The sequence below is a fragment of the Zingiber officinale genome, chromosome 1A (assembly GCF_018446385.1).
Source record: "Zingiber officinale cultivar Zhangliang chromosome 1A, Zo_v1.1, whole genome shotgun sequence".
Lineage (NCBI taxonomy): Eukaryota > Viridiplantae > Streptophyta > Magnoliopsida > Zingiberales > Zingiberaceae > Zingiber > Zingiber officinale.
In genome coordinates this window covers 8,426,306-8,452,135 of record NC_055987.1, presented here as the reverse complement: position 1 = coordinate 8,452,135, position 25,830 = coordinate 8,426,306, and the positions used below count along the sequence as shown (strand labels likewise).

Genomic DNA, 25,830 nt, shown 5'->3' with positions numbered 1-25,830 from the left:
TTAAACATTAGGGGATGTAGCTTAGATGATAGAGCGCTCGCGAGCATGCGAGAGGTATGGGGATTAATACCCTGCATCTATATTTGTTTAACCTTTTATGCCAATAATTTTTTTATTTTTTATCTCAACATTTGAATTGGTTTGTCATTAAAACCAATACCCTGAATAGAGTTCCATTCGTTTATTACCTTCTAAGCCAATAATATTTTTATTTTCTATCTCAACATTTTAATTGGTTTGTCGTTAAAACCTTAATAGCAAATTAGAAAGATCCACGCAGCCACTCAAATCAATCGACTTGATCACCACGAAGCACCTCCATCACCATCCACCGCTGCACAACTCTAGGTTGCTCAGGAGTAATAGTATGTTCGAAACAATCATCTACTTCACCACCACTATCGTATCGTCTGTTGCTTCTTCTCAGGCACCTTCCTCGGCCCCTATTTCCTTCTGAGCTTGACCATCGTGTTTGGCCTCTATTTGGGATCACCTTTGCGGTTGCATCCTTCCTTCTTCGTTATTCTAACTATTCTATCTATCTATATCGTTAGATTAGTTCTATAGTTAGATATAGTTAGTTCTATACTATATAATAAAATATGAACTATATACAACTATATGGTTCTAGTTCATATTAAATATAAATATAGTTAGTGTTATAAAATTAAAATAAATAACTAAGCTAAGATTGGCTAATAGATGAAATCCGGTAACTTCTTTGATTTCTATATACTGGCTCCTTTCGTCGATATCGGGTGGCTACATCTCCAATGCTAGAGATGCTTCATTAGCATTAAACATCAGGGGATGTAGTTCAGATGATAGAGCACATGCTTAGCATGCGAGAGGTACGGCGATCGATACCTTGTATCTCCATTTGTTTAACTTTTTATGCCAATATTTTTTTTATTTTTTATATCAATATTTTAATCGATTTGTCATTAAAACCAATAACAATAGAGCTTCATTCGTTTATTACCTTCTAAGCCAATAATATTTTTATTTTTTATCTCGACATTTTAATTGGTTTGTCGTTAAAACCTTAACAGCAAATTAGAAAGATCCACGTAGCCACTCAGATCAATCGACTTGATCACCACCACGAAGCACCTCCATCACCATTCGTCACTGCGCAACTCCAAGCTACCTAGAAGCGACACCAGGTTTAAAACAACCGTCCATGTTTGAAACAACCGTCTGCTTCACCACCACTATCGTCTGTTGCTTCTTCTCAGGCACCTTCCTCGGCCCCTGTTTTCTCCTAAGCTTGACCATCGTGTTTGGCCTTTATTTGGGATCACCTTTGCGGTTGCGTCCTTCCTTCTTCGTGGCTCCTTTCATTGCTATCGAGTGGCTACATCTCCAATACTAGAGATTCTTCGTTAGCATTAAACATTAGGGAATGTAGCTTAGATAGTAGAGCATTCGCTTAACATGTGAGAGATATAAGAATTGATACCCCGCATCTCCATTTGAAAATTTTTTATGCCAATAATTTTTTTATTTTTTATCTCAACATTTTAATCATTTTGTCATCAAAACCAATACCCCGAATGTAGCTCCATTCGTTTATTCCCTTCTACGCCAATAATATTTTTATTTTTTATCTCAACATTTTAATTAATTTGTCGTTAAGATCATAACAACAAATTAAAAAGATCCGCGCAACCACTCCAGATCAATCGACTTGATCACCGCTACCGTGGTGGCAAAAAGCGACTACGCTCGCTCATAACATCCCCACGAACCCGTCTCAGGACCAACACGAAGAAAGTAAATCATGAGTGACTACTAGTCTTTGAAATAATGACTTACACATGAGGAAAACATTTACCTCGACATAGCCGAGATTCGAACTCCATACCTCATAATGGCAACACCTCATGCGCTAATCAGTAGACTGTCTCAAAGGGACACTTGATCACCACCACCAGCAACGACCGATGGTGGAGGTACGCCGCCTTGTACATTACCGTGCTCACGCCGGAATTTCAACTTTAAATCAAATAACTACTCACTGAGAATTATGAAGATATTCAAGTCGTAACAGCTTCCAAGAACATCTCCTCACAATTAAACATCAACTCGTTCTCAAACCTTTGTAGCACAAATCGCTCCTCCTGTGTGATAAGGCTAGTGACACTGCATACATTCTCAGAGAAGGGATCTCGCCCCGTTCGTCCAGCTCGGTGGAGATAATCAATGGCACTTCTTGGTAGATCGAAATTGTAGATATGTGTCGTCTGCGGCAAGTCGAAGCCTCTGCTAGATATATCTGTTGAGACCAAAAGATACTCTTTTTCTCTAATTTCCTGCAAAAGGTTTTATTTGTAATTTAAAGGCCACACAACCGTGTACTTTCGTGAAATATCTACTGTGCAAGTATATTTACCGAGAAGGAGCTCGCTCGAGCATTGAAGTCCATGTCATCATCTAAGAGAAAAACCATCAAGTCTCCTTCATAAGAAGTTTGTAGGAAATCCAGGACGAGAGTAGTTGGAGGTGGATGCCCTAGCCTTTTCGATTTCTCAGACTGTTCAAATATAAAAGGAAGTATACAGTGCAAATTGTGGAATTAGAATATGGTAATGGGATTGTACAATATGGATCCTAGAAAATAATTTTAACAAAGGAATTCTAATAGAGAAACTGAGTTTGCTTACAAGTAGCAACATTAGTATGAACCTTACAGTCGTGAAAACTTCTTGATTTGAGACTAATTGATCAGAGTATTTATACAAAGACACTATTACTTTGTTGCCGTATAGAATGAAACCCACTGGTTAAACTGCCCGGGAATTTAAAATGGTGGTAACTAAATATTTTTATAAATCAAGTCCGATATTAAGTTGCAAGTGCTTTACAGGAGTTGCAGGAGTTCTTCTTATATAGAGTAAATATATGCACCTCTAGGACTGGAAGTCCATACACTGATATACACCTCATTAAAAGTATGCAGGTGACAGTGTGGGAAAATGAGAATATAAGCAAGTTGATGGAATAAAGTGGAGACTTTAGAAAAAATGAGAGAACATAAAATGCCACTGTGTGAACTGTACATACAATTTACCCTAAATTCCTGCACAAACTGCTAAGATGCGACAAGAATCTACATATATGGAGAATGTTTCCACATGCTAGACACAGAGGGATGGAAGATAGCAGGTACATCAACCCTTTTACCAAAAATTAACATGAAAGAATCTTTTTGGTAGAAGATTTTTTTATCAAAAAATTTCTAGTAGCTGTTGATAAAAAAAAATACAAACAGAAACGCAAACCTGTTCGCTGACAAAAATTATACCCGACTTTGGTGAGTCACACTTAAGCAAGTACTGTAAAATAAATAGTCTTTCTTTCTTTTTGCAAATCTGCAGTAAAGTAATGATTGGAACATAAAGAAATAAAACTACATTAGTTTGGCTAACAAAGAAGAACGTTTAATCATATCGAAACATTTTTGAATTATATTAATATGATCCGACTGAGTATTTAAAATTTTCGTGGTCCATCATCAACAAGGTAATACAGAAATCTTTGGAAAAGTAGGGAGTCACATTTGAACTTTTGTTAATTTAACAAAATGTCATACCACAAATTTGTGATGAAGTTGTGATGGCATGGGCTCCACAGGGTTCACGTGGACGTGAACCACATCATTCTGAAATAACGAAGATTAATTATAAATAGTAGATGAAATGTAAGGCCTTTTATAAAATGGATAAGACCTGTTTAACATTAATAGGAAGTGAGAAAATGGAGAACCTTGGTCCACTTTTGCTGTACACAATCATGAAGAAACCGATTGTGCTGAGGAATAGATGCACTAGCAAGCACAGTCTGTCGAGTATCAATTGTTGAATACAATCCCAAGAGCTTTCTAAGAGGGTACACTTGTTTAGATGAATGGAACATAAAATCAACCTGCCAAGGTACACTGTGCATCAAAGCGATGTCACAAAGGAATTAATGAAAATCAAACTGCGCAACAATAGATGATAATTTTGCAAATGTATTGTGTAGGTAAGATTTAAGTAGCTAGTTAAATGCAATTAGAAACATAGAGTGGGAACAATATAAAGCATACCTCACATGGAGATATCAGAAAGAAACAAGGCAGTTCAACAAATCCTCAAGCAATATTAGGGGTTTGATGCAGATGAGTTTTCAGAATCTTGGTTCATTCATAGATCATGCTGGAATAATAATTTGTATTTGTTGATATAAACATTTAAATAAGTGAACATGCTCAAATGCATCTAAATGAGCTGGAGCTAAGTGGCGAAAGGCATTGATTGAACAAAGATGAATAAATGGTGTTTGGATTACTGAAGACGAGATTGGAGATTCGACACCTTACAAATTCTATCAATTTCAAAGAGGAATTTGCTTCTACTCCAATGCTCTCTCTTATTGATTTTTTATACTTATCTCTGTCATTGTAAAAGATTGTCTTACTAATAAGCATGCTCAATCAACTGATTGCTGGATGATGCAAACAAACTAGTTTCCAAATACGTTTTTCAGATCTAGTTATTTTATCTTACCTTTGAAGTCCTATTCATTTGATTTCTATTTATGTTGGTCTAACTTTTTTTCTTCACCTTTTAGTTCTATTTTGTTTGAGTTTCCAAGCCACTAACACCCAACAACAGAAAGATGAGTTCTATTTGGATCAATTAATTATTTGCAAGAAAGAATAAGAAGATATTTGAAAAACCTCGTCAATAACCAAAATTCTCATTGCTTCAAGTTTAAGAATGTTCTTCTCAATCATTTGACACAAACTCCCTACAGTGGCCACCACTATTTGAGGAGGTTCAGCCTGCAAAAGATAAGATATGAATAGCAGATGAATTTTACCATTACATGTAACAAAAGAGAAACTATAATATGAAAAATACATACAAGAGATGAAGCACTCATTTTTACGCATATAACAAAGATGCTTCTTTGATGAGATAAATTGAATGTGGTGAAAAAGGATAAAATGTAAACTACAACCAAACTATTCTCTGTGCATGGCTTAGTGTTTATAGACTTGAATCTGTTTATAAACTTCAAGGCATTCAATCCATTTTCTTAACTGATTTTATCTATTTTGGTCAGATCACTTTTAAAGGGTTTAAGTTAGACTTCCTCTTCTTTTAAAGAAGGAATCTCCCACACGAAACATTCTTTAATCAAAGAAAATGGAGGACAACAGATCTATCAACTCAGATTTAGCCCCATTTTCTATAGAGTAGTGCTTTGAATTCCATTTAGTCAACGTCATATACCCTTAGTTATATCAAAAGAATTACTGTCACAATGATACCAATGTTTAATAAAAAAGAACTGGGATGGTACCTTTAACCAGCTCTTATGTCTTGTCAACATACCACCATCCAACAAAGCCATGACTGTACATGTATGTATCATCTCAAATCCAACCGGCTTTGCAGTGAGCACTCTAACCACTTTTGTAACCTTTGCATTAAATACGAAACAACGGAATCAGAAATTTGATTATTTTGGTGTTGTCATTTTTTAACCGACAACACTTACTTGAATTCCAAGTTCTCTAGAAGGCACAACTATAAGTGCTTGAACAGAGGACCTAGTGAAATCTATGGCTGAAAATACTGCTAAAAGATAGGCCAATGTTTTTCCAGAACCTGTCTAGAGGACAAAATGCATCATGTCAGTCTGAACAATCATTTTAAAAGATAATAGGAACATAGAAATTTAAGAAACATGTGAGAAGAATTACACGGCGAAAACTATATCAATTATAAATAATTCAAGCAACTGAACATCAGAATACTCAAAGGATATACATGATGTATCATACAGTCAAACCTCATCTTGTACAAACTAGAACTCAATGACCTATAAAGATATGTACAAATAAGCTGATCTAAGATGTGTACAAAAACCTGTTCCTTCAAGTTAACCCATATGAACCCCAGGCGCAAATGTGTTCTCAGCTGAGAAGGCAGCCACTTTTCAGTAATTATTATCACTTTCCACTTAATCTTAGGAACTAACAAGCCCTTGCAATCATGATTCATGAAGTCATCTGCGAATTTTTCTTTTTCTTTTGTAGGTTTTGAGGGGAGAGAAAGGGAAAAGTTCAGTAAGAATATGGTCTCAGAATGTGCAATGGTTCCAAACAAACTCTAGAATATTGTCTCCAAGGTTATCAAACACCTTAAACTGAAATGTTCAATCCTGAATGATTCTTGCATTACCACCCTAAAAGAGTGGGGTACAATTCATCTCACTTTCAAATGTAAATGCTAGGAATATCCTTTACCAGTTTCTGAAATAACACTGTTTAGCCCCTTGTGTTAAATGCATCAAAAATTGATGCCTTCACAGACTCTATAACTTAAGGGATGTTTGATTGTCTGGAAAAAGGGGTGACTGGGTGGTTTTTGGGCTGGCAAGGCATAGATAGTCCATGTAATCAGATTTATCTAAAGCGTTCACTCAAGTCAAGTTATGTTACATGACACAATTCATCCATTTAGATTTTATTGGAAAATTTAAGAACAAATTCAAAAAAAATAAACATTTGAACTTTCAAAAGAAAAAATAACTAAAATAATTGTGTATAAGCAAAAACTAAGAGTTTCATGGTCTTAGGGAAAAAATCTATCCAACTTTGTATATAACCTAGAGTTTTCATAGATTAATATCACAGAATAGTTAAATGGGCCATAAACACAGGGCAAGATGCATAATGAGACAACCTATTTTCTTGTGATGCATGATGAGTTGTTTATGACTTGTACATAATTAAACTTGGATCAGAACCTAAAAAACTTGTGAGACTAATTGTGTCATGTAAATGGGTCCTGCTGAATTTGCCAATTGTGCATGCAAAGAGAAAGCTAGAAGAGGCAAAGAAAATTTAAAAAACTAATAATTAAGAAAGACTGTTTGCAGCCATTAGTTGCTTGCAAATGTCCTCCAAACTGCAAGTCCATTCTACCAAAGCCTTAAAAAAGCATAAATAATATTTGTATGTTACTCTGCCAATAATTATCACACTTAACTTAGATCATTATATGAAAGCAATAATTAACTTGTAATCACCTGAGCGTGGAGAACACAATCCCTTCCAGACAGCAAAAGAGGTAAGGATAGACATTGAACATTAGTAGGTTGAGTGTAACCAATCTCTTCTGCCCTGTTCCATAAGAAAGAATGTACTACTGAGCAATGAAATCCAAGGAACCAATTACTCTAGAAATTAGAATATAAGACGACCAAAGATAAGGATATTGAATCAATCTACTGAGAATATTGAATGACTATAAGTTATGATGTCTAGTTAATATTTCAAAACTAAAGATCATGTCAACTGTTTTTGCGTAAAAATAATAATGCTTTAAAAAGTGAGGATACCAATAAAATATAGGATATCAAGAGGGGCATAAGAGGAATAACAGCAACTTCAAAAATAGAAGGAAAAGATAGTTAAAGTGGTACAAACGAGACAGGAAGTAGAAATCATCAGTTTGATCAATTAATAGGCCTTCATCAATTATATCCTTTATATTAATGGAGAGAGGGTTATCCAAAAGAAACTCTTTTTTGGGATTATCAACCTTGAAGGTAGTTAAATTTTTGTAAAGGCTCAGAAATAGTTAACGTCTTTGTAGTTGTAGAATTACTAACATTGACAGCAACTAAATCATTTAAAGAAAAACATATAAATGACGAAACAATTATTAGGAGGTTGTAAGCGTATATAATGATGAACAACCGTTCCTCCCGAGTGAAATCCCACACTGGCCATAATTTCCACTAATGTGATGCATCCTTTTTCTCAAAATGAATCTCAAAACTGTGGAATTCATAATTCAAATTAATTATTTAAAAAAAAACAAACTGTTAGCTTTTTTTATCTACTGGTTCGTTCCATTCTTCTCTGAGAGGAGTTACCAGGACTGATCACAATGAGATGACCCAATAACAAATTGCGGCGTTAAATGAGGAGAATTAAACCTGGCATTCAATCATCGAATGGTAAGTTGAGCGATCAGCTGTTATACGCACTATCCAGACTGGAGTACGTAAAACCTAATAAACAACGGAGAGAACTAGCCTTCCATGTAAATAACCTCAACCGAACTCCAACCAAGACGAACAAGAGAAGTCAGACGACCTACCTCTGCAAGATGTGTTCCGGCACTTTGCCGCGGCAAAGATCACGGAGCGTAGGAGTCTCCAAATAAGGATCCCTAGAAGAGCGCGCTCCTCCACAAGAAATCGCCGGCAAAGCGTTCGACGGAACGGCACCAGAGGACAAGGAGAATAGCCGGCAGGGGAACCCCAAGGAGCATCTACCCCAGCGCGTCTTTTGGGATCGGGAAGAGAAGAGGAGGATGCGGCGGCTCCAGGCTGCAGTGTCGACGCCGCAGGAAGACGCCATCGCCGCTCGCCGGCTTCGAACGGGAGAGGAGAGCGAGGGTAAGCAATTAAGCCAATCCAATCTCATATTTGGTGCGACTCGCGTTCGTATCGGGCTCCATTTGGCTTGGCTTTCAAAGCTCGAACAAGCCTGACGAGTCAGCCAAAGTAAACCACACAACCGATCCAGTTGATTTTAGAATAATTTTAGAATAAAACGTAAAAAGATATTTTAAAAATTAAATAAAAAAGAATATTATGCCAAATAGAAATAACGGGTCCCCCATTTGTTCACCCTTTTTGACTTAGGAGAAGCGATCCGTGATTTCTTCGTGCTGGAAGAAACCGGAGGACCCGTGACCCATCTTGTTCTTTATGTTCTCTTGATTAAATAATTGGGCAATGCACTAATAATAATAGGACACCACAATCATATTTCTCGTGATTGCTGTTCTCATGTAATTATGTTAAAGAGGGAAATATTTTTAAGAGCCATAGACATAAATTTTTGGGGATTTCTTTCGGGAATAAGATATTTTCACAAGGGAAAAAAATGTTTATTTTGAATGATAATATAGTTTGTGTTTTTGTCCTCTCTTTTTTCGATTGTTTTTAATCCAGTCCAGCGATTCGGATCTGTATTTTTGTTGCCCATCTGCCTGCATTAGTTTGTCCTATTAGTTCATTAGAATAATTGCTCTGGATTCGATTGAGAAATCACGAGGCTGCGTGTGACCATTTCCATGTGTATTGTACCGTATCGCTAAAAAAAAAAAGTAATACACAGTTGGAGTTCAAAATTTTAACGTAAAAATATTTTTTTTTAAATAAATAAATTGAGAGATAAGTAATTTAAGTTTGTCTCTCTGTGCCAGTGTCACGTTCATGGAGTATTAGGGCAAAAGTTTGTTCTCCGTGACTCTCCATTCTCTGCTTTTTCTTCTGCGTCTTCTTCCTCGACGAGTTTCCAGCTAAAATCTAGCAGACCACGTACCACCAGAGCTCCTGAAATTATGGAGAGTCATTAATAGCCGAAGCAGAGAGACGGCAACAGAATGAGTGCTGTTGCAGGAGGAGGAGGAGGAGGAGGAGGAGGAGCGGAGGCGGCGGAGTCAGGATTAATGAGGCTTCCAGATGATTCCGTCCTTCTCCTCCGACGAGCTTTTTTAATTCCAGTTCTACTGCTCTTATCGTCCTCCGCCAGGGGCTCTGCCCTGGCGCCGCTCGACGACGAGGTACTCGGGCTCATCGTCTTCAAGTTTGCCCTGGACGACCCCGCCGGCGCGCTCGCTTCGTGGAATGAGGCCGACGCTTCCCCCTGCCACTGGCGTTACGTGACCTGCGACGCCGCCACTTCACGCGTGGTGGGTCTCTCCCTGCCCGACCTCTCCCTCTCCGGCTCCCTTCCCCGCGGTCTCGACCGACTTCCCTCACTCTCCTCTCTCTCCCTCGCGGGAAACAACCTCTCCGGCCTCATCCCCTCCGGCCTCTCCCTCCTCCCCTCGCTCCGCTCGCTCGACCTCAGCCGCAACGCCTTTTCCGGCCGCCTCCCGGATGACCTCTCCCTTCTCTCTTCCGTCCTCTCCGTCGACCTCTCATCCAACTCCCTCTCCGGACCTCTTCCCTCCTTCCCTGCCTCCCTCCGATTCCTCTCCCTCGCCGACAATCGCCTCGAGGGCGTGTTCCCTCCGCTGTCGCAGTGCCCCTTCCTCCTCCACCTTAACCTCTCTGGCAACGGGCTCTCCGGCCAGCTTAGCGGCCTCCAGCAAGCCACTCGTCTGCGAACGCTCGACCTATCGCGAAACTCCTTTTCAGGGGCCATCCCCGATGGAATCTCCGACCAGCGCAACCTCAAGATCCTCCGGCTAACTCACAATCAGTTCGAGGGTACGGTACCGGTCGGCCTCGGGCTCTGCTCGCACTTGGAGACATTGGACATTAGCTTCAACTCCCTCGACGGAAACCTACCGGATACCTTCCAATCTATGACGTCTCTCACCTTCCTAGCCTTGTCGGACAACAAACTATCCGGAGATTTTCCGGCGTGGATCGGAAACCTCTCCGCTCTCCAGCATTTGGATCTGTCCAATAACCAGCTTACCGGCCCCTTACCGGAGTCCCTCGGAGGTTTGAAGGGTTTGAACTATCTTAGCCTAGACAACAACTTGCTCACCGGGCAGATTTCAGACGCGGTGGAGGAATGCTCGAAGCTGAGCAAGCTCCGGTTGAAGGGGAACAAGCTCAGCGGCAGCATTCCTCACGGCGTGTTCAATTTGGGCCTCGAAGTGCTCGACTTGGCATCGAACTACCTTTCTGGCGCGGTGCCGCCGCCGTCGACGAGGATGTCGGAAACCCTGCGCTCGTTGGACTTGTCATCCAATCGGCTGGCGGGTGCGATCCCGCCGGAGATGGCGACGTTGTCGAGTCTGAGGTACTTGAACTTTTCGTCGAACGAGTTCCAGGCACCGATGCCGTCCGAGTTTAGTCGTTTTCACTACCTTGCTGTGTTGGATCTCCGGAACTGCCGGTTGTACGGTACAATACCACGGGACCTGTGCAATTCCGGTAGCCTCTCTGTGCTGCAGCTCGACTACAATTCCCTCACCGGCTCGATACCGGACGAGATCGGCAACTGCTCGTCTCTTTACTTCTTGTAATTGATATAATTCATTCAATTCCTCGATTTAAATTTGAGGTGGTGTTGTTGATTTAATTCGCTTTTGAATTGTTTGCAGGGGAACGTCACACAACAGCTTGAGCGGGTCGATCCCGGCGTCCATGTCGCGCCTCAAGAAGCTCGAATTCCTCAACCTGGAGTTCAACAACTTGAGCGGCGAGATCCCGCAGCAGCTCGGCGGCCTCGACAGCCTTCTGGCAGTCAACATCTCCCACAACCGGCTCACTGGGCGGCTGCCGGAGGGCGGAATCTTTCCCTCCCTGGGCCCGAGCGCATTACAGGGCAACCTCGGCCTCTGTACTCCACTCGTGAACGAGCCCTGCATCATGAACGTCCCCAAGCCGCTCGTCCTCGACCCGGACTCCTACCCGCGCAACAGCGGCATGGTCACCGTCGGCGCCGACGCTGATCCGTCTTCGGCTGCGATTCGGCACCGGAAGTTTCTTAGCGTGTCGTCGCTGGTGGCCATCTCCGCCGCCCTCGTAATTGCGGTGGGGGTCGTGGTCGTCACTCTGTTTAGCGTGTCTGCGCGGAGGCGGATCGTACGGACGGAGGCCGCGCTGGATAGCAAAGTCTCGAGCTCGATCGTCTCGGCGGGGGCAACGCCGGCCGTGGGGAAGATTGTATTGTTCGGCGCGAGGACCTATCGTAGATGCGACGACTTCGTCGGAAGCGCCGACGCTCTGCTTGCCAAGGCCACCGAAGTAGGAAGTGGAGTGTTCGGCACCCTGTACCGAGCCCCCATTGGCCGAGACGGAGGCGGCCGCGCCGTAGCCGTCAAGAAACTGATAGCCGAGGACCTAGTCCATTACCACGACGACTTCGACCGAGAAATCCGGGCGCTGGCCAAGGCGCGACACCCAAAGCTGATGCCGCTCCGTGGATACTACTGGACGCCACAGTTGCAATTACTAATCACCGACTACATCCCCTATGGAAGCTTACACTCCATGCTTCACGATCCTCGGCCGGCGTCCTCGCCGGCGTTGTCATGGCACGACCGCTTCAACATCGTAATGGGCACCGCCGAAGGCCTCGCCCACCTGCACCACGCTTTCCGGCCGCCGCTCGTGCACTACAACCTCAAGTCCACCAACATCCTCCTCGACGTCGGCCGCAGCCCCGTCTTGTCGGACTTCGGTCTCGCGAAGCTAGTGACCAAGCCCGAGAAGTACGTGAACCTGGCGAGGTTGCAGGGCAGCGGCGACTACATGGCTCCGGAGCTGGCGAGCCAGAGCGTGAGGGTTAACGAGAAATGCGACGTGTACAGCTTCGGCGTGGTGATGCTGGAGGTGGTGACGGGGAGGCGGCCAGTGGAGTACTGGGAGCAGGAGATGGCGGTGCTAGTGGACCAAGTGAGAGTGGCGCTGGAACAAGGAAGCTCGGCGGCGGAGTGGGTGGACCCGAGCATGGGCGAGTTCCCGGAGGAGGAGGTGGTGCCGGCCCTCAAGCTAGGACTGGTGTGCGCATCGCATATCCCATCGAGTAGGCCGACGATGGCGGAGGTGGTGCAGGTATTGCAGGTGATCAGGACGCCGGTGGCGGAGAGAATGAAAGCGTTTTGAACGACCAAGAATAATCGAACAAGTCTTCGTCGTCGTCGTATTAATGGTCTCGGTCGTTCTTGTCCATTGAATAATGTTTGATGATTTTTATTCCCTCGAACAAATTATTATTATGGTTTGTAATTTATTAGCTACGTCAATGATCATGAATTTAGGTCCTTAAATTGTAGATGGACAAAAATATAGACAAAGTAGTTTCTCACGTGGTAAGACAAATGGCAAAAAAAAAACATGAGAATTCAAATGACGATGGCACACAAAGAGACAACACCTTGACATTCTAATATAGTCGGGCTGTTCTTCTCACCAACACTGGAAGTTTCAATCAGGAAGAGAATTGGTGGACGTTCTTCTTGTGGCAGCTTATACTCACGTTCTAGAGCACACCAAGATCGGATAGATTGCCGGTATGAATGAAACCTTAGGCATGCTTGCCGTTGCTCTGATAAAAACTGACAACCTCGATGCTATTGAGTTGATCATCTTTACGGTAGACAGTGGAGTTTGGTTTGTCTAAATTAAGGAAGAGGCAAACCACAGCACAGTCGTCAGTCTTGGACGTTGGATATTTCAACTTCCAGGCGCGAGCGGCTGATTCAACAAGAGAACAAGCAGAAGAGGACCTTGTTGGAGCGGAGGCGACGATGCTTACCACATCTTTGTTTGATAAAACATCCCAAACCTGACAAAATTTTGGGGAGATCTTAAAGGATATTTCATTTAGCACATTGATGTTAATAAGAAACAATTCAAGATCAGAAATCTCACCCCATCAGTTGCCAAGACGATAAACTCGTCTTTTGCTGTAACACGTCTGTATGAAACTTCAGGAACAGAAATTAAACCGAAATCCTTCAAACAAAAATCTCCAAAAGCCCGTGCCATAGCCAAGCCTGGGGAGTTCATATTGGGCAACCATACCCGAGCCACTTCTGGTTCATTCTTCAAGGCAAAGACACGGCCCCTGTGACGCCTAATTCTTTCAGCTTCCCCTTAAAAGAAAAGAATGATATTAGAAGAAATTAAACTTGAGTGGTTGCTTCGTTAAGCAAAACTACTTGGCAACCTTTGTTGATATCTATTGCATAAGCTAGTTGCTTATATAAGGGAAATGAAATTTGTGAAACAAATAATGTTCTCAAAATGAGACACAATGAGAAAACTTAATCAAGAAGTTCATTTTTAATTGTAATGACTCCATAATTTCACGCCAGGTTGCGGTGCAACTCTTATGGATCAAGGTCTTTGAGTTATATATCATCTAGAATTTGAAAGTGGATTGACTATAAGAGATGAATTAAAACATTCATAGCTACCATCACATGCAAAGAAGGCCCCATCTTATGTCTTGCTTAATAATCTAATGGTTATCCAATCAAACTCCACTGAAGCTTTAGTAAGAGATGCAATGATGATGTTGTCTCATAAAAACGTGCTGAAGTTTAAATGGTGTTTTTGAGAACATAGATTCATTCTTAAATGAGAATGGTCCATTTGAGTATAGATATGCCAAGGAATTTTAGCAACATAGGAATATCAATTACTTATACATTGAAAGTAAGTTAAGAATGAAAGGATGTCAAAAATGAATCACAAGGACAGACATGACAGGATGTATGAATAAGCATAGGATCTAAAACTAAGGGAGATTCAAAAATATTAAAAAAAAGACTAAAAAACTTACTGGGAAGGCTTGGTTTGAGATCTGTAGTCAATTGGACTGCAATCAAACAGTTGTTTTCATCTCTAGTACCCAAAACTGCTCTTGAGTCTCCAACATTTCCAATGACAAGATCTTCACCCTACAGAAGACACAAGATCACTAACTGATAGATAGCAGCTTTATCAGATGAAGATAAAATGTGGGGAGTTATCAACCTGCTTGACCAGAGTGACTGCTGTTGTCCCACTGAGAAAGCAATCAATTTCCGGATGCAGTCTCAGTTCCTTGTCCACTATTCGAAAAGTCTTTAGGAATGAAACTTTCAGTGCTTTAAAGAATTTTGAATGCCTGTCTTTTTCATCACAGCCATTAGGAGGTCTGGGATCTTCTTGAGGAATTGTCGACGGAATTGCCTCAGAATTCATGATATTAATATTGTTTTCTTTCAAATCATGATTTCCTGCATTTAGCTGCAAATTGGCGCATAGATTCAAAGGAAGGATGTCTCTTACTTTCCTTGCCACCATGTGGCCATTTGGACCATGACCATCAAAAACTCCACAAAAGATTGTATCACTCCTATCACCAAAATTCTGCATGTCAAAGATAAAGTTGTTATGGTTATAAAAGATAATTTACTAAGCAAACAAAAAAAAATCTTCCATAGACAAGATCAGGAAGGATTGGGTCAATCAGTGTCGGTAGTCTGTATCTTTAGCATATCGATTAATGTCCTCAACATAGAACCTCAGCATGACAGATCTTACACTAGGATCTTAGCATGGGATTAAGAGTGGTATTCTGTCGTATTTTGATGCGACAAAAATAGTTGTCAAGGCATTCGACAAGATACAAAATTCTCAATTCCAATGATGGCGAGCGACAAAATCAATCACCTCCCAGACGATCATGGCGTCCTGATTGGTCCCCTTCTTGCCCTGCTGGGTGAACAACGACGCGGCGCTGGTGGCGCCATTACGACACATCCGTTCCCAGATTCCGTCCAGCTCCTCCTCCTCCGGCGACGGCCGTCGCCTCCTTATGCCTCCGCCTTGCCGCCTGGCCCCGGAAGCAGGCGACGCCGGGGACGACGGGTTGCGGCCGCTGCTCCATCCGTCAGACGACAGGCAGGACCCCATCGGGAGGGTCCTGATCACTTCCAATATGCACTCCATAGCGGCGAGGCAGTTGAACCAAACGAATAGCGTTGGCGGATCCGTTGATTCCCAGATTAAAAACACGCCCTTTTTTGGCTCTTCGATGCGGGCAATCTGATTCCTTCTGCACTAAATTTCTCTCTCTCTCTCTCCTCTCAGTGATGAGTAATCGGTCGAAGATGAGTACTCGGGAAGAAGGGTGGAGCGAAAGGCAACCTTGAAGAAGTAATTGCAAACAAAATCTTCAAGGAAATATCACCGAAACCCGAGAAAAAAGAAGAAGAAGAAGAAGAAAATTAATCTTTACAAGTAAAATCTCACTTCTTTGAGATGATGAAAAAGAAGATACCAAATAGAAGAGGGAGGGAGGAAGGAAGAAATGGGGCGATGGCGAAGAAAGGCCTCTTCCCTTTAGCAAAAATCTATCGAACGGCGTGGAGGATTGTGGATGCAAAGAACAGGCCAAAGGCAGATTCCGTCTCCTACCTCTCGTTCTCTCTCCCTCTCTCCCTTTTCCTTCAATTCCAAATACGAATCGGCGACTCCGACGCCTCCTTTATCCCCATTCTTGAGATCGCTCTCCCTCTCTCTCGATCGGCTTGGGTTTGTCATGATTTTGGGCTTTCTTTTTCTCCACTTTCGTAATTTGTTTTCTAGTTTAATAATTCCACATGATTAAATAATTGCCAATTAATATATTTCCCTTTTCCTCTATTTTTCAAACGTCTTGACTTAACCTTTTAAACATCAAAAGATTCTCTGTTCTCTTTCCAATTCCATCCGAGCCATTTGAATATCGATTATAAATTAATCTTATAATTTATCTTCTTTATATAATGGCGAACTATAATCTAAAGACGAATTAGGAAAAACATCTTATTGATATAAGAATGTTGATAATAGATTCATCCACTATGAGTGTTTTTTAATCACCCAAGATTAACTAAAAATACAGACACAAATCTTCAATTTGTCTCAGGCGGAATTAATTAATGGGAATGGCAGCCAAACAAATTCTTAATTTGGACCTTTTTTATCTTTAGAAAGGTACTTTTCGCATTTTAAGTAAATCTGTTTTGTTTAAACAATTAATTATTTCCTATGCGGACAAATTATACATGATAAAAATAGTTGCAATGCTTTATCAGAATAAGAAAGTTTTTTGCTTAATTATTCTGTGAATGGAAAATTTTAAAAAAAAACAAAAATGGGAATAGAAGTGTATCAGCAGTTGGTTACATTTCACTTCACCCGACATCCCTGATCGATATTCGATTTGATCGCAATGACAAACTTTCTTTGTTTGAATGTTTTGTTCACTTTATTTAAATTAGTTTTTTATTGATAATTTTAATTAGTCTCATTGATTATATCTAAGGATGATCGATCCAACTTCATAAAAATTTTTCATCGACCACTAAAATAAATCAAAAAATACATCTAGCATCAAGTCCAGAAACTGAAATCTTTTAGTTGCACCTTCCATTGTATTTATATTGGTCTCTTATTGCTCAATGTAGTAAAAGGTTTTCAACTACGATATATTTATATGAATTTTTCTTTCAAATAAAATGTCCAAGTACAACCACAGGAAATAAGTTTTAGACTGTTTGTCATGAATATTTTTCAATTTACCTTAATTATTAATGAAAAAATAAATTTAGACCGAAACGATCACCAGATATCTTCTTTTCTTTTCATGTTTTTGATAGAATGTATCGAAATAATAAAATATTTTTTAATATAAAATAGACGATAGGGTAGATATATAAAAGATATGTGATATATATATATATATATATATATATAATGTTTTAAAAACACATAATTAAATTATGTATAATTATTTAAGTAATATAAAATATAATAAAAAATTATTATAGCAGATTTGACTTAAAATTACTATAGATTAAACAAGAGATATTACTGCGACTAAAAATGTGAATGCAAACAAATGCTAATTAATTCACAATTCATTCGAGTTGACAAATATGGATGAAAATATATATATTATTTCAATCGAACGTTTCCGGTACTAGAGAAAATGACGACGACTATGACGATTCATAAATAATATTTATTTGCTAGTTTTTTTTTAAAAAAAATAATTTCTTTTATGTGATACTGCTTCTTTCAATGGGATAGTTGCCAATATATTTGAGACCAGCTGTGAAGTGTATACCAAAGCTCATTTATTAGATGAAAAGGACTCCTGAATGCCGTGAATTTGCTCACCTATAATTCGCCATATAATAACAGACGGCACTCCCCAGCCACGATAGATTTTTTTTGTCCTTTTTAAACAAAAGTCGAATCGGCGGTGATTATTATTATTATTATTATTATTATTATTATTATTATTATTATGTAAATTAACAAATATCCTATCGATGAATTTAATTTTATTAAAAAATTTGTTCACCGTCGAAATAAATTTAAAAGTATTTTAAATGAACAGTACCAACCCAACATTCCAAACATTAATACAAATTAATAATTGATAGGTATGGAATTCATGTGACAAAAAAATAATAATAATAATTTTCTCTAGTATGTAATCTCTGGGTCTCTCCTATCCCTTTGTAATTTGTAAGTTAGATCATAGTTAAAATTCGGTCAAAATTGACTGTGATCTTCTCTGAATTCATCTTCCCACCGACATAGTTAGGATTCAAAGGTATATGGACAAACACTTGATATAAAACATTAATTAATTCAAAAATACAAATAAAATAGAAAAAAATATGTAAATAATAATTTTTAAAAAATATGGCATAAAAATATTTAATATTCAATACATTAAAAAACATAGGGTAAAAACATTATTGAGGTTGTACTTTTCTATTCTTCTTAGAATCAAACTTATTAATTATATCGTTATCAATATTTTCAACCAACTCCCGTTAAATACAGATGACAATAGAATCTATTAAAAATTCTTTTTCCATCTTATTACGAAGAGCTATTTTAATAAGTTTCATAGCTAAAAATACTCATTCTGTTATTGCTATAGAGACGGGAAGAGATAAAACAAAATGAATCAACCTATCAATTAAATAAATATATTATATCTAATATATAAATGAATGATGTAGTTATAATATATAAACTAACAAATGAGAAAAAATTACCTGTGGATCAAATTGTGCAATCCTGATTTATTTGTTTCAACTAATCTTCGATATAATTCAGAAATAATTGATAAATTCTGAAATCTTTCATGGCCAACAATATCAATCTTATAGTGATCCAATTTCATTCTCAAGTGGTGCAAATCTTGTGTATCAAAATCAAGAGAATATAATTTCTCAGTAAGTTGAAAGATGTGATCAACATTAAGAAGCTTAAAGTTTTCTTTAGGTTCCAAAGCACAGCTAAGCTTAAGAAGTTCGACTGCCTCATCCTTGAATCTATTATTAAGCTCTTTAATTTGAAAATCTATTACAACAGTAAATGCATCCAATCAATAGTGGTGCTCAACTGTGATTAAATCATTTTGTTGACAAGAACGACCTATAGCAAATTTATAATGAGCTTCCATGACAGGTATTTCAATGTCATACTTGGCACAAACTTCTTTCACATAACTAAATAGAATAACAAATTTTTCTTCTCTCAAAGTATAAAGCAATGTTTTAGTAGTTGAAACATAGTCCATTGCATTAAAAATATCTAAAAATTTCTCTTGCAATGCTCGACAAAGCAAATTTGTTAACCCCATTATCTTTTGCATCAAGTGTAACATAAATATGAAATCAAAAGACTTCATCGCTATCAACAAACCACTAGCTTCACCACGAATGGAGTTATAGGACCCATCATACACCATATTTTCTAACACGGTAATCACAGAGCTATATATATCTATCATGTTACAAATTGAGTTAAAATTAGAACTCCAACAAGTCTTTCCAGACCGCACTAAATTTTCAATTTGATTATATCCTCTACCAGCACGTTCACCAATAGCTACCATATGCGCAACTTTAACTCTTTGAGCAGAAAGTAACTCAACATGACGTTTAGGAGATGCGTTAAACATATTACAAATGGAATTCAATTTTGAAAAGATTAACCAAATGAATACCTCTTTTTCAGCAGTTGTAGTTAATATTAGTTAAAGTAAATGAGCAAAACAATATACCAGTATTGTCAAAATTGAGAGTTTAAGTAAAATCGTTAGAGCAGTCATAAAATCGGATCGTAAAATCGTAAGATTTTACATCATACTTTAAATCATTTTTAAAAGAAACCTGATATTCTTTTTAATTGATCATTAAATATTTTAATCAAAATTATAACATAAATCTACGTATAGAACATTTTAATTCATATAATCATAAACTACTCATAATTTTAAACTTTTAAACAACCAAATTTTATCATGAAAATACAACATAAACATAAATTCAAGTCTAAAGCTTAAGTCTAAAGATAAATAAAACACAAGATAACAAATTAATATAAATCATTCGACAAATGCAAATCTAAAATCGTCCCAAAACGATATCATTTTGTCCAAAATAGTTCCCTTTTATTAACGATACACAATCGATAAAATTATCTTAAAAATCATATTTTTACAAGTTTAAATGCAATTTTATGATTTTGCTCCAATTTTACTTTAATGCATGATTTTATCATGATTTCACTCGATTTTTATAAGTAAACTCGCGATTTTGTATGAGTTTACTAGTTCACTCGCGATTTTGATAACATTGCAATATACATAATATGCACATGAACAATCTTTCAAGAAAAGAGCTTGTAACTCATTCCAAGAGTCATGCATATTGCTAGCACCATCGTATCCTTGTCCCCGCATGTTATGGATATGTAAGTCATAACAACCAAGAGCATCAGATATTTCTTTCTTAAGTGTTGCAGCAGTTGTATTAGGCACATATACAATGGCAAAGAATCGCTCTCGTAAAAAACCATCAATATCCATAAATTTTAATATAATAGTCATTTGCTCTTTGTTAGATGTATCTCTTGCTTCATAAACTAAAATCCAAAATTTTGCATCCTCTATTTCTTTACAAATTTTAGTTCTCACTTGATTAGCAAGAATATTCAAAATATCTTTCTGAATATTTGGTGAAGTATACTTTATATTTTTTTGAGCTTTCTCTATGACAATATCTCTAATATTCTCATTCATTTTTCCCATAAATTTTATCATCTCAATAAATTTCTGCGATTATTAAAAGATGGAGATTCATCATGCCCTCTAAATGCACATGCTTGTAAAGTGAGCCATCAAATACTTTCAATAATTGTTGTAAGCCACAATTTGTTCTTCTGCTTTTCTTATGAATATTGTGCATTCTTCACTTTATCAGTATGACAAGGTATATTCATCAAATTATTAAGATATTCCACAACATTACTATGTGGTGAAGTATTGCATCCTATATGCATAAAAAATGCACATCTATCACCATCATTAACTTGCTTCCAATATTTGTATTTGTCCGTCGTAAATGTAAGATTACAAGGATGCTTATGATCAAATAAGAAGCATGGAAGTAAAATGCAACATCTTTTGAAGGAGAATACTCTAACCAAGTAAATTTTTTAAACCAATGATTTTGGAATTGTCGATTTTAACTTTTGAATTTGGTCAGTGCATACTCATTCTTAATAGGTTGATATGGCCCCATCTTAATGTAAGCTTGTCTAATTTCATCCCTTTGATTAACAGGATATTTCCATATCGGAGTATGTAATATTGGATCACGTTCAAGAGAACTGACATCAACATCAATTATAAGAGATTTATTAGATTGTTGATCACTTGAATTTGATATATCAATATTGGATGGAGAATTCACTTGACTTGTCAATATCTGCTAGTTTGCTTTAAAATATGAGTCAATAGTTTTCCTTTTCTTTATTCCCTGTGTTTCCTGTATTAAAGTGAATAAATATAGAAATTACTATGATCCAATGTTAAGGAAATACCCTTTAATGGCAAATTAGATACATAGGAAGTCATATGTGGCTAATATCGAAGTAATAATCTAATTAAATTGACCTTAATTAACTAACTAATTAACTAATCAAATTAAATTCAATTACCATTAAGCGGCAGGCGGCTGGTAGTGGCACGGTGTCAGGGAAGCTATGGGTGGCCCGTGGCCGGCGTTAGTATTCCAGTGATGATGGTTACGACAATGGGATGGAATATCGAAACAATAATAATTAAAAGTAATCAAATATATAAATAAGAGTAACAAATTCAATAATCTAATCTGATCCGGCGGTAAAAATCCGGAACCCCATAAGGAGTCAACGTTGAGGGGAGGTCAAAGGGTCCAGTGGCTCGCCGGAAAAGGGCGAGCCGACCGGACTCAGAAGAAAGGGAAATCTGATAGTAAAAGGCACTCTGGTAGGGACCAGGGGTCCGACGCTCAAATAAAGCAGTGCGTAATGACCGAGCGGAAGGAGGTGCCGCCCGGACGGCGCAAAGAATCAAGGCCGTCCGGACGACGTTCATCGCCCGCCCGGCGGGCCGGGCACCCCAGTCAGACGGTGGGTAAAAGACGGGGACATCTTCTGACAGCCGTCAAGTCGTATGGCTATGCCATACTTCTAGTCTGACAACGGGTGGTCCTGCCGTCCCATCAAAAAACATGCTCGGACTGTGGCAGCATGGCGTCAGGTAAGCTCTCTGACAAGTGCATACCGTGGTATGGGTTGCTGACACGTACGCACCTCGATGGGCGTGCATCAGTTCCTTCTCCGTCCTATATAAAGAGGCTATTACTTCGCCAAAGGTACGCATAATACAAATTTGGCAGCCACTTTCTCCACCACTTACCTGACTTGAGCGTCGGAGGACCGTCGCCGGGGCACCCCTCCCGGCTCGGTTTTGTTGCAGGTTCGCCGGAGCACTCGAGGATCCAGCAGAGAGCGCCACATGCCCAGCGTCCACTGACTCTTGGTTCGGACAGGATCAAATTGGCGCCGTCTGTGGGAAACGCTCCTGCATCCGATCGGAGGCAATGGACGAGGCTGGACGACAACACACGGTGACGCTTTCAACAGAAGAACTCGATGCTCTGGTAGAGATGAGGGCCGCCAAACTCATGGAGCAAAAACAAAAAGCATCCGCCGAGCGGGCGGAGCAACAAGCAACATCTGCGTCTGGTGGCCGAGCGGAAGCACCTCCAGCCACCGTCGCATTCCATCGGGCCTTATTTCGCACCCCTGAAGCCATACCAGCCCGAAGAGATAGAGGATCTTCCTCAGATGAAATGCCAAGGCGGGATGACAGGAAGGGGAAAGCTCCCCGAGCGGACTCCTCCCCCGAGCGGATCAATCGCCAATTTTCGGAGGCTATCCTACGAGACCCTCTGCCCAAGCACTACGTGCCTCCGACGATCGGCGAATACAATGGAACAACGGACCCGGATGATCATCTGGGTAAATTCGATAATACAGCCACGCTCCATCAGTACACAGATGGAGTAAAGTGTAGAGTCTTCCTTACCACCCTCTCGGGATCGGCTCAACGGTGGTTTCGGAGGTTGCCGGACGGATCCATCACGAGCTTCAAGGAATTCCGAACGGCCTTCCTCCACCACTTCGCCAGTAGTCGGCGTTATCAAAAGACAAGTGTCAGCTTATTCGCCATCAAGCAAGAGCCGAGAGAATCGCTTCGAGGTTATATTCAGCGATTCAACCAAGTGGCGATGGATATCCCCACGGCCACATCGGAGACGATGATGAATGCCTTCACGCAAGGCCTTGTGGATGGGGACTTCTTCCGGTCGCTCATCCGAAAGCCGCCCCGAGATTATGATCACATGCTACATCGGGCCAACGAATATATAAATGTGGAAGAAGCGCAAGCCGCTCGGAAAAAGGAAACTCCAGCCGAGCGCGCACCTGTTCATGCCGAGCGGAAACAGCACACCGCTCAGCAGCCACCCAGAGGACCGAGGGCCGAAGCAATTCGATCCCCTCACGCCAGATCGCACGTACAAGAAGTGGTTGCCGCTCGGCCCAAGCCAAAGAAGAGGTGGACCCCTATGTTCTGCACCTTCCACCAGACGGATACGCACAACACGAGGGATTGCCGAAGCCTTCCCTTTGTGTCCAATCCTGTTCCCAGGAAAGCCGAACGACGGTCGCCTCCCATCGACAGGAGACGTAGGACTCATGAAGCTGACCGGACCCGCACCGAGGGGCGACATCAGCAGACACCCGATCGGCACCGATCTCCGAGGCAGGAGAATCGCCGGGCGTCCAGAGAACGGTCACGACCGTCCGCTCGGGAGGAGGAAAATAGGAGCAATACTTCCCGGGGCGAGATCAACGTTATTGCTGGTGGGCCGACCGGAGGAGACTCCAACCGAGCCAGAAAGGCGGGCGTCCGGCAGCTGCAGATCCACGCGGTCGGCTGTAGCCAAGAGCGGGCAAGTGGACCGGAAATCACTTTCGGACCCGGGGACTTAGAGGGAGTAGAAGTGCCCCACGACGACGCGCTGCTCATTAAAGCGGTAATAGCAAATTACACCATTCACCGCATATTTGTTGACACAGGGAGCTCGGTCAACATCATATTCAAGAAGGCGTTCGATCAGCTGCAAATTGATCGAGCCGAGCTGCTGCCCATGACGACCCCGCTCTACGGGTTTACGGGCAACGAAGTTCAGCCGGTCGGACAAATCCGGCTGGCCACCTCGCTGGGAGAAGAGCCGCTCAGGAGGACCAGGACAATAAACTTCGTGGTGGTCGACTCTCCCTCATCCTACAACGTCATTTTGGGACGACCGGCGCTCGGCGAATTCCGAGCGGTTGTCCGTGGAGGACAAAGTAGGAGAAGTGCGGGGAGATCAGCTAGCAGCTCGGCGGTGCTATATAGAGATGATCCGAGCAGAAGCTTGTTCCGCTCGGAAGGCGCCCCGAATTGAGGTACACGCCATAACCGAGAAACCTCCTGCTTTAATTTATGATGAAAAGGAGGAAGTCCAGATCCATCCGACCCGATCGGAGGCCACGACTTTTATCGCCTCCGATCGGGGAGAAGGAGAAGCTGATCCAATGCCTCCAACGAAATCATGATGTCTTCGTCTGGTCGACACATGAGTTACCTGGACTAGCGTAGCATGAATTGCATGTCCGACCGGACTCGGCCGATGAAGGAGAAAAAGGGACTTGAGCGAAGCGAATGCCATTATCCCAAGGAGGTGGAAAAACTTCAAGACCGCCACATACGCGAGGTGCGGTTCCCGACGTAGTTTTGGTCTCCAAGCGGGCGGCAAGTGGAGGGTGCATCGACTTTCGAGATTTAAACAAGGCATGCCCCAAGGTTTTATCCTCGCCCGGATAGATCACCGGTGGACTCTACGGCCGGCTGCGAATTAATTTGCATGCTTGACGCCTACCAAGGATATCATCAAGTGCCGCTCGCCCGGGAAGATCAAGAAAAGGTAAGCTTCGTAGTACATATTGTTATAATGTGATGCCGTTCGGATTGAAGAATGCCGGGGCCACCTATCAACGCTTGATGAACAAGGTGTTCAAGGAGCAGATCGGGCGGAATCTGGAAGTTTATGTGGACGACATTCTTATCAAATCCGTCCGAGCGGCCGATCTTTTCAAGGATATGGAAGAAACCTTCCGAACGCTGCGCAAATATGGAGTCAAGCTAAATCCCCAAAAGTGCCTGTTCGGAGCCAAAGGAGGGCGTTTCTTGGGGTACATAGTGACCGAGCGGGGAATCGAAGCAAATCCCAGCAAGGTTAAAGCACTGCAAGACATGCCGCCCCCAAGAAATACAAGAGAAGTGCAAAGGTTGACCGGTCGGATAACTGCTTTATCCAGATTCATCTCCAGAACCGCCGACCGGAGCCTGCCATTCTTCAAGATCCTGCGCAAGGCCACTAAGTTCCAGTGGGATGAAGAATGTGACCGAGCATTTGAAGAGTTGAAGACATATCTTAATTCTCTGCCAGTGTTAGCCAAGCCGGTCGGGGGTGAGTCACTTTATATGTATCTGTCGTCAACTGAGCATGCTGTAGGCTCAGCACTTGTGAGGGCGAACGGCGAAGAACAGCCGGTGTATTTTCTAAGCCACATTTTAAAAGAGGCTGAATCTCGTTACACTGGGCTCGAGAAGTTGGCCTTTGCTTTGGTTCTAGCCGCTCGGCGCCTTCGACCGTATTTCTTGGCTCACACCATTATTGTCCGGACGAACAGTCCACTCGGAAGAGTGCTGTTGAATCCAGAAGCGTCCGGACGGCTCATCAAGTGGACGACAGAATTAAATGAATTTGACATCCAATATCAGCCCCGCTCGGCGATTAAAGCCCAATCCTTGGCTGATTTTGTGACCGAAGTGCAAAGGCC

General features: G+C 41.0%; 3 protein-coding genes across 7 annotated transcripts; 1 reads left to right on the top strand and 2 right to left on the bottom strand.

Annotated features, from left to right (window-relative positions):
* Positions 1 to 1,992: 1,992 nt before the first annotated feature.
* On the bottom strand, positions 1,993 to 8,521 carry LOC122017198 (DEAD-box ATP-dependent RNA helicase 58, chloroplastic-like). Of its 4 annotated transcripts, XM_042574767.1 has the most exons (11): positions 8,166 to 8,520; positions 8,002 to 8,076; positions 7,087 to 7,180; positions 5,551 to 5,660; positions 5,353 to 5,472; positions 4,724 to 4,828; positions 3,769 to 3,927; positions 3,596 to 3,664; positions 3,285 to 3,374; positions 2,396 to 2,536; positions 1,993 to 2,315 (listed from the first exon to the last, which is right to left on the bottom strand). In XM_042574767.1, the coding sequence occupies exons 3-11, from the start codon at positions 7,139 to 7,141 to the stop codon at positions 2,040 to 2,042; spliced, it is 1,125 nt and encodes a 374-aa protein (XP_042430701.1). In that variant the 5' UTR covers positions 7,142 to 7,180; positions 8,002 to 8,076; positions 8,166 to 8,520; the 3' UTR covers positions 1,993 to 2,039. The 4 variants fall into 4 exon arrangements, with proteins under 4 accessions (XP_042430701.1, XP_042430685.1, XP_042430708.1 ...); XM_042574751.1 differs by lacking the exon at positions 8,002 to 8,076 and having other exon boundaries at positions 5,551 to 5,664; XM_042574774.1 differs by lacking the exon at positions 8,002 to 8,076.
* A 760-nt stretch (positions 8,522 to 9,281) lies between these two features.
* LOC122017175 (probably inactive leucine-rich repeat receptor-like protein kinase At3g28040) lies at positions 9,282 to 12,812 on the top strand. Its single transcript, XM_042574718.1, has 2 exons — positions 9,282 to 11,059; positions 11,142 to 12,812. The coding sequence occupies exons 1-2, from the start codon at positions 9,462 to 9,464 to the stop codon at positions 12,646 to 12,648; spliced, it is 3,105 nt and encodes a 1,034-aa protein (XP_042430652.1). The 5' UTR covers positions 9,282 to 9,461; the 3' UTR covers positions 12,649 to 12,812.
* An 88-nt stretch (positions 12,813 to 12,900) lies between these two features.
* On the bottom strand, positions 12,901 to 16,100 carry LOC122017185 (probable protein phosphatase 2C 33). Of its 2 annotated transcripts, none has more exons than XM_042574737.1 (6): positions 15,790 to 16,100; positions 15,208 to 15,684; positions 14,527 to 14,904; positions 14,333 to 14,450; positions 13,417 to 13,640; positions 12,901 to 13,330 (listed from the first exon to the last, which is right to left on the bottom strand). In XM_042574737.1, the coding sequence occupies exons 2-6, from the start codon at positions 15,484 to 15,486 to the stop codon at positions 13,070 to 13,072; spliced, it is 1,260 nt and encodes a 419-aa protein (XP_042430671.1). In that variant the 5' UTR covers positions 15,487 to 15,684; positions 15,790 to 16,100; the 3' UTR covers positions 12,901 to 13,069. The 2 variants fall into 2 exon arrangements, with proteins under 2 accessions (XP_042430671.1, XP_042430663.1); XM_042574729.1 differs by having other exon boundaries at positions 15,818 to 16,100.
* Between the last annotated feature and the right edge of the window lie 9,730 nt (positions 16,101 to 25,830).